The following is a 7,893-nucleotide window of genomic DNA, read 5'->3' as shown; positions in this document are numbered from 1 at the left end:
GTCAGGGGCAGAGCAGTGGGGGTTATGAGAGGTGAGGAAGGGCACAAGGAAAAGATGAAAAACAAAACAAAAAAAAAGCAGAGAAGAAGTGAATCCTGTGCCACTCAGTTCCTTCCTCTCAGACGGCTCTGATTTGATTCCACTTCCTCTTCCTGCAGCGTTGAAGTCAGCCTACTTCCTGTGGAGACCATGAGACTCTTCCTGTTCATCTGCATGCCAGGTAGAAACTGTTTGATTATTGATTATTTGAACCATTTTAATTCAAGTGTTTGGATGTGGCGCCCCCTGTACAGTTGTTTTTTTTTTATAGGAAAAGACACTAAACATCATGGGAAAATTTTGTGAAAGGCCAAGGACGGGAACCACTCCTGAATGTGCATGACCTTCTTAACATGATCCCTCGTTTGGCCTCGTTCATTACAGTAATATAATAATAATAATAATAATAAAGTAATTCCACCTTAAGGCTCTGAGTTCATGCACATTCAGCAGCAGTTTCTACACTTTTTGTTATGAATAGAAAACAAAATTAATTTTTTTCTGCTAAACAATCTTCTGATGTTTAGACAATTGTTTAGCAGAATTTTTTTTAATTTTCAGAAGGAGCGAGGACTCCTAAACCAATCAGAGTCCTCGCTCCTTCTGTCTGTGTGAATTACCTCAAAACTAGAGATTTAACCAGATTAAACTGCAGTTTAAGGTGTTGTAATTCCTTGAATTGACGTGTACATTTCTAGTCAAAACTGTATAGGAGTATATTGAGTATTTTTTAGTAGCATCTGTTTCCACTGTGCTCCTGTTATTCCTGTCTGTTTTTCACCACTTCACTAACCACTATTTCCTGCGGTGACTTCATCTCTCCTCCACAGTTCTACTGCTCGCCCAGGATCCATTTCCGGATCCATATCAGTGTAAGTTTATTAAAGACCTCATTACTGTGGATTTGTTTTCCCTCCCAGTTCAGCATCTGTTCCCCATCATTCACCATCCTCTGAAACGTGACCTCCCCTGGAGGAGTTTTCTCTCCTCTGGTTGTTATTTACCCCCCGCAGAGCAACTGCTGATGTCACCCTGTAAAAAAAAACAAAAAACAGTTGAACCGACGTGGAGAATGTTCTTGTTTATAAATATCCTTCATATAAAATCAGAGTTTAAATCCCACGTCTCTAACTGAAGCTTTTACTACCAGTGTGTTCCTGGGGGTGAATGGGAAGCAGTGATGAGGGCATTTGGGGCAGATGCTCATTGATTTCACAGCTTTGGACTCATTGTGTGTTTTTGTTTTTGTTTTGTTTGTTTATGTGACGGCTTCACAGACCATTATTTGCCAGATTTTGCACCAGGTAAAACCTCCTCTGAGTTTATAGAAATGTTTTCTAGTTTTTCCTCTCCTGTTAGAACCTCCTTCTTCTCCTGTTTTTCCAGAGTCAGAGAACCATGAGTCTCCTCCTGGAACCTTCCAACAGCAGGTTCGAGTCGACCCCGTGGTCCCAGAAATACCTGGTAAGTCTGCTGCGTTTAATGACATCGACGTCACTGTTTTCTGGTAAACAAACGCTGTAGCCTGGTGAGGTTTTGGCCTCGACTCACTGTGAAGTTTGTTGGGGTTTTTTTTTTTCATGTAGGATCTGATCTGGAGACAGAGCCCACAGAGCCCGGCCCTCTGGGTAAGAAGGCTGCAGGAATGAGGAGACGTAATTATCAGGGATGTCCGATAATATCGGCCAACCGATATTAGCATATCTTGTAACATCTGTAAGAATCGTTAATTCGGTTTTCCCTCCGATAATGACAACCTGATAACGCAATGCCTGGGTTTTCGCCAAATGATGTGTGCTCTTAAAATAGTATGGGGGAAAACCGGATGTATATGAAAGTGAAAGCCACTAGAAAATAGTTTGGGGGGAAAACCGGCTGTATATGAAAGTGAAAGCCACTAGGTGGCAGCATTGCAGCTTATTTCATTATTATTATTTTGTATGCAGAATGCTGGTGCCAGCAACTCTTACAGTGGTTTGTACAGATAAATAAATTGATATCACCAGGCGATTAAAAGTATTTTAATTCTGTCCCCTAGGGGGCAGAAAATAATTGAGAAACACTGTTTTATCCCATCACCTTAGCGAGGAGGCAACACTTTACTTCCACCACTGCCCCACTATATCGGTATCGGTTAATATCGGAATCGGAAATTAAGTCTTTGAACAATATCGGACATCCCTAGTATTTATCCGTTATTATCACAAATGAATTCACCCCGTGTGTCTGATCTCCAGATTGCAGGGAGGAGCAGTATCCCTGCACCAGGCTCTACTCTGTTCACAAGCCGTGCAAGCAGTGTCTGAACAGCCTCTGCTTCTACAGGTACAACGAGAAAAAAACCCAAACCGTACAGCTGTGGCTGTGGTTTTTAAAACATGTATTATTTTAGACCTGATGCACAGAAAATAAAGATAACGCTGTTTTCTTACTTTAGTTTGCGACGGGTGTACGTCGTCAACAAGGAGGTGTGCGTCAGGACCGTGTGCGCACATGAAGAGCTGCTCAGAGGTAGGTCCACTGTCCCACGGGATCCTTCTCTGTGAGGAACAAAGAACAGTAGACTTGTAGACTTTTTGACTTTTGTTAGACTGAATGACCTTTGACCTGTTGTTTTAAAACATCAACAGTAAAGAGATATGACTGGATACTTTTAGAATGAAGTAAATTAGTGAAAACTGAAGTACATTTTGTCACCGTGTCCCAGTACCTAATGACCTACGGACCGCCACCGGTCCCCGCACCGGGGTTTGGGGACCCCTGTGTTAGAACATTTAGAACTGGAAGTTTCTTCAGACACTGTGTCAGTTGTGTTTTTTTTTTCACTCGTGCAGCTGACCTGTGCCGTGACCAGTTCTCCCGCTGTGGCGTGGCCGCGCTGAGTGGACAGTGTGCGTCGCTGGGAGGAAGCTGCGGAAAGAGCTGTGGCGGCTGCTGATTGAGTACTGAGATCAGGGACACGACCTGCCCACATACTGCCACCGCTTTTCTCCCCTCCACGTCCTCCAGCCTTCACCTCCTTCTCCCTGTTTCACCTCCTTCTCCTCCTGCTCCATCTGTAGAACTCACTAGTCTGGTGCCAAAGATTCCCTCTATCCTCCACATTTACTTTCCCAGCTGTGTGTGTGTGTGTGTGTGTGTCTGCCGCCATCCTGTCAGATGGTGAAATATATTCAGAAAACATTGATGATTGTATACATCACACTGGTGCTATCGAGAGTTAACCTTAACAGATGCACATGAAGCTGACAAATGTCGTTTTTTTCTTTTTTTTTTTTTTTTTTTTGTATTTTATGGCATCATTGTATCATATTAATCTCATGCTTTGTGTAACGTTACTTGTTTCGAGAAGCAGTCGTTTTGTCAGGACGTTCAACTCATCACCGCGCACTGACCGTTAGGAACCGACCCAGCGTCAGCGTCAGTGTCAGCGTCAGTGTCAGGCTGTCAGCGCTCTCATCCTTGAAGATCATGCGATGCGTCATCCATCCCGGTCAGTGTCCTCAGGTTTCTCCTACCAGTGCCGCGTGGATCTGGGCCACAGAGCTGGTGTATTCCAGTGGCGACGCATGCGCCAAAACAGGCATCTCACGGGCCGCCCCGGTACTACTGCTTTGTAAAAGTGTCACTATAAAGACTACGGAAATAAACAAAAGTACATTTTGAATATTCAGAGACTCCTGTGCGTTAATCATGAGTTTTGTGAAGTGGACGTTAACTCGTCATTGGTAACAGGTGGTCGGAATGAGCGGCGCGGTGATTGGAGGATCCCTTTGCGAAATGACGTCACTGGAAGCCGACGTACGTCTGTGTAGTTCGTTCAGTCAGATGACGTCATTAAATTACACTTGTTGAGTTTGTTAGATTACGGGATGACGTCATGAAATTACACTTGTTGAGTTTGTTAGATTAGTCGACGTGGGGAAAAAAAATCACAATTCATCAGTGGTTTAGTTGTGAGTTAATTTTAATTTTTTAAAAATAAAAACAGTTTTCGTAAAGTTTATACCTTCAGAGTATATTATAGAAGTGATTGTCATTGAAAACACTGCAGTACTGCACAACAATGACACGGAATTACTGAAAATGGTTAATAAAAATACATCTATGTAACAGTAAAGTAAACTAGTAATATTTACTAAGAATAATATACAGGAGGTCAGTTGAAAATATGTCTGTTACTACAAAAAAAACAATTGTAGTTTCGTCAACATTAATGAGCTCATATTCACCTGTGAGATACTAATTATTTTTATCTTCATGAAAATGCAAAGGCGTCGAGGAAAAAAACAGTGAAAACCGACAGCTTCAGTTTCCGGATTTGAGTTTTTGAGTCTGTTTGATGACATCAGTGCACGTCCTGGTCTGTGAGCCACAGGTTGAGTGTTCTTCATTAAAGTATATTAAAAGATAAATAAAAACAACGTGAAATCCACACGCTGGTGTTACTTCAGAGTAACAGAATATAAAACAGACGATGTTTTTCACAGTGACATCAGGAGGGTTAATACTGCTCTAGATGTTTTCCCTGAATGCTGGTGATGGTCGGACGCTAACACCGCTCCATCAATGAAGGATATAAAACATCTTCTAGACTTCCTTCTGTGAGTCTGAATGACCTTTGACCTGTTGTTTTGAAACACTGTCAGATTATCTTTGAATGAAAAAAAGTACAGGAATATGACTGGATTCTTTTTGGAATGAAGTAAATTAGTGAAACTGAAGTACATTTTTGTCACCGTGTCCCACTGCCGCCCGGTACCAAATAAGGAACCTACGGACCGGCACTGGTCCCCGGACCATGGGTTGGAGACACCTTGGTTCTAAGCTACATCTTTGTTCCCGGCCGACAGGATGGACGACGGAAGAGACGGCTGTCGTCTCTTTATCTCCTGCTGCAGCTGCTCCTTCAGTGTGGACACCTGTGACAGACAGACGGGGACCAGACATGATCCTGGTCCTCACGGTACAGGAGACATAAACTTAAAAAAGAAAAAAAAAAGGTGAGGCCAGTGCTGCCTTTACTGTCCTAAGGAAAAATAATTGTGAAATCTGAATTGCAGCACTCTGTAGTTCGATGAAGATCATTCGCGTCTTGCCCCTTGACTGTCTTTTTTTCGGACGACACGGGTTCTTAGGTTTATCATGTCGTAATAAACTAGCCTTAGGTCGACTGTTGGGAGAAGTTGTTTCTGGCTGAATCCAGAACCACGTAGTCATCATTACAGGCGAAGACGGAATTCCTTGAGGATGTGTTTTCTGTGGCTCCCTCCCTCCGAGCGATTACACACTCTGCCAGGTTTCTGACAGCAAGCGCAGGCCAGGAACTGACACAAAAGGCCGTACGGTGTTTTGTTGTTGCCCTGACATTCTGAACTGTTCTAGTTACAGACAGTTTTTTTTTGTTTATTTTTTATTTTGAATACTGTGGTCGTGCTGGGATACATCCGCCTGTTATTTAAAACCGAGACTGTGTCGTACGAGCGGCTCAGAACATGAAACTGACGGTGTTTGTGTGTAGTTGTGTTGTTTTTTTTTTAACCAGGCTTTTGTGATAGCTTTCTGTTTCTGTTTATATTTTACAAATATAAACGGAACATAGTTCATATTCACATTATATGTTTGGATACGAAATGAATGCATATACTGTAGTTCTATGGCACAAATGAAATGTTCATAGCCACATGCTCACTACGACTCACTCTATAATTTTATTTATCTACATGTTTTTTTTTTTTATATGAATTGATCCTGATCTACTCATTGGACGTTTTTTTTATGTGAATTGATCCTGATCTACTCATTGGACCCCTCTGATCTACAGCGTCTGTTCTCTGTCTGTGTCTTTCTAAAGCCTCGAGCTCATAAACCATTTGCAGCCCATCGATCTGTTAGCGTTTAGTAAACACTTGTAAAAAACAAGCTGTGATTTATCGATGAAGACATCATGAAAAAGTTAAATCGTCGCATTAGAAAATGTTTGATGCGTGTTCTCGTCGGGCACCTGCTCCTCCAGGCCTTTGACCCGCTGCCGATGACTTCTCTCTCTGGTCACCAGGGTGCGCTCCATGTCTCTGATCTCTGTCCTGTGTCTCTCTGCCTCCCGCTGAGCCTCGTCACGCTGCCTCCCCAAACCTTCACAGAGACTGTGAGACTGCTCCACCTCGGCCAGCTGAGTCTACTCACACAGCACACAAACACGGAACAAATGTGAGCACAAAAGAAAAAAAAAAAGAAAAAAAAAGAAAGAAAGGAAGTCTGACAGTTATGTTTCTTGTTTATTAACAGGAAAACAAAAAAATGTTCCAAGGAACATCAGACAAACGCGTGTTTGTTGGACGTTAGCGGAACCTTTTGTTTGTTTTTTCTTGACAGCTCATAGTAACAATAGAAATAAGGGAAAACAAGAAACACCGCCCGACCCGACACAGCCTCTGCTGAACTCAGTCACACAGGTCCAACTCTAAACATGTGTTTACTGTCGACATGGGTTTTCTGACCTGTAGCATCAGGATCTGCTGCTGCGCCTCCTGCAGCTCCTGTTCAGCTGTGTTCAGAGAGCGATCCAAGCGACTCCTCTCTGCCGTCAGTCTCATGCTGCCCTCCTCCGACTTCAGCCGCTGACGCTCCACCTGGAGCAAACACAGGAAAAAAAAAACAAAAACAAAATTATATATATATAAGTTTCATGTCTATAAAATACGAGAGGCTGAAAAGGTCTTTAACATAACAAGTGTTGGAAACCAGGTGACTGTTTGTGTAAACCCTGGTTTAACATTGTTGTTTCAAAACTAAAGGTTCATGTTGCAGTGTATCTGTAAGGATATTTTGAGCGTCCAAAAAGTGGAGTTTTACAGTTTGTATGAATATTACTGTCAAAACCCAATGATTTTTTTTCTATTTGAACATCCAAATGTTCTCATATTAACTCCAGCTCAGACCAGTGACAAACCAGAGACACAGCCGCTGACCTTGTCCAGCGTGTTCCTCAGTGCAGTTTTGTCCTTCTCCAGCCTCGAAGCCTGACGCTCAGCGTCTTTTTTCTCAGTCTCCAGCGTGGCCACAGCTCGCTGCAGCGCACGAAGTCGCTCCTCCGCAGACGCCCGCTCTGTCTGAGCCGTTTGAGTGCTGCGCTGAGCTTCCACCAGGGCGGACGAGCGCTGATTCAGAACCTGGAGAACAGAAGACAGTGATGAAAAATGAAACAGCAGCCTCAAAGTAAAATAAAAATCTTTCAAATCTTAGGTTGAATAAATCTTCACCTCCCGGGTGTTGTTGAGTTCAGCTTCCAGCTTCTCCCGTCTCTGCTCACTCTGGATCAGATCGTACTGGAAACTTTGGACCTGCTCAGAGAGGGACGCCATTTTGGCCCTCGCTTCTGACGATGATACCCTTGTTTCATCCATTCGTTCCTGTAAGCGCAAAGGAATCATAATAAAAGCTGCTAATCCTGTTTATAGTCTATATCTATTTTTATCATCTTTTTCTCCTTTACAGACCTGCAGCAGGTTTTTCTCCTGCTCAGTCACACTCAGTGTCTTCTGCAGAGCAGCGAGGCCACTCTGTGTGCTGCTGTGAGCTGCTGTCGCCTCCTGAAGACTGTGGTTCAGAGACAGTGTTTTTTCTTTGAGCAAAGATTCACTTTCTTGAGCTTTGACCAGAGCCTGACTCAGCCGCTCCACCTCCCTCTGCAGCAGCGAAACACGGACTTCTCCATCTGCCACCTGCAGTTCGTCAAAGTCAAAGCAATTAACAATTTTCATGGAGTCATCTTGAAAGACAAAACATTTCTGATTAGCTTTAGATCTAGTGAAGTGAAGTGAATTATTATTTGCCATTGTGACACAGCACACC

The 7,893-nt window shown here is 43.1% G+C and overlaps 2 protein-coding genes across 2 annotated transcripts in view; one reads left to right on the top strand and one right to left on the bottom strand.

The window, feature by feature from the left end:
• Positions 1 to 3,706, top strand: part of mfap2 (microfibril associated protein 2) — a 6,112-nt gene extending 2,406 nt beyond the window's left edge. The window contains exons 2-9 of the mRNA XM_008319852.3: positions 159 to 220; positions 870 to 911; positions 1,317 to 1,343; positions 1,426 to 1,503; positions 1,626 to 1,667; positions 2,277 to 2,364; positions 2,477 to 2,550; positions 2,874 to 3,706. Coding sequence (XP_008318074.1) covers positions 159 to 220; positions 870 to 911; positions 1,317 to 1,343; positions 1,426 to 1,503; positions 1,626 to 1,667; positions 2,277 to 2,364; positions 2,477 to 2,550; positions 2,874 to 2,977 — 517 coding nt within the window. The 3' untranslated portion in view covers positions 2,978 to 3,706. The remainder of the gene's footprint in view (positions 1 to 158; positions 221 to 869; positions 912 to 1,316; positions 1,344 to 1,425; positions 1,504 to 1,625; positions 1,668 to 2,276; positions 2,365 to 2,476; positions 2,551 to 2,873) is intronic.
• Positions 3,707 to 3,988: 282 nt separating this feature from the next.
• crocc (ciliary rootlet coiled-coil, rootletin) overlaps positions 3,989 to 7,893 on the bottom strand; it is an 18,480-nt gene continuing 14,575 nt past the window's right edge. The window contains exons 31-36 of the mRNA XM_025060044.1: positions 7,539 to 7,763; positions 7,302 to 7,451; positions 7,011 to 7,211; positions 6,540 to 6,671; positions 6,044 to 6,217; positions 3,989 to 4,961 (exon numbers count right to left, since the gene is read on the bottom strand). Coding sequence (XP_024915812.1) covers positions 4,863 to 4,961; positions 6,044 to 6,217; positions 6,540 to 6,671; positions 7,011 to 7,211; positions 7,302 to 7,451; positions 7,539 to 7,763 — 981 coding nt within the window. The 3' untranslated portion in view covers positions 3,989 to 4,862. The remainder of the gene's footprint in view (positions 4,962 to 6,043; positions 6,218 to 6,539; positions 6,672 to 7,010; positions 7,212 to 7,301; positions 7,452 to 7,538; positions 7,764 to 7,893) is intronic.

Source organism: Cynoglossus semilaevis, chromosome 11 (genome assembly GCF_000523025.1).
Source record: "Cynoglossus semilaevis isolate Cse_v1.0 chromosome 11, Cse_v1.0, whole genome shotgun sequence".
In the NCBI taxonomy this organism is placed as follows: Eukaryota; Metazoa; Chordata; class Actinopteri; order Pleuronectiformes; family Cynoglossidae; genus Cynoglossus; species Cynoglossus semilaevis.
The sequence above is the reverse complement of the archived record's forward strand: the minus strand, read 5'-3'. Positions and strand labels throughout refer to the sequence as shown.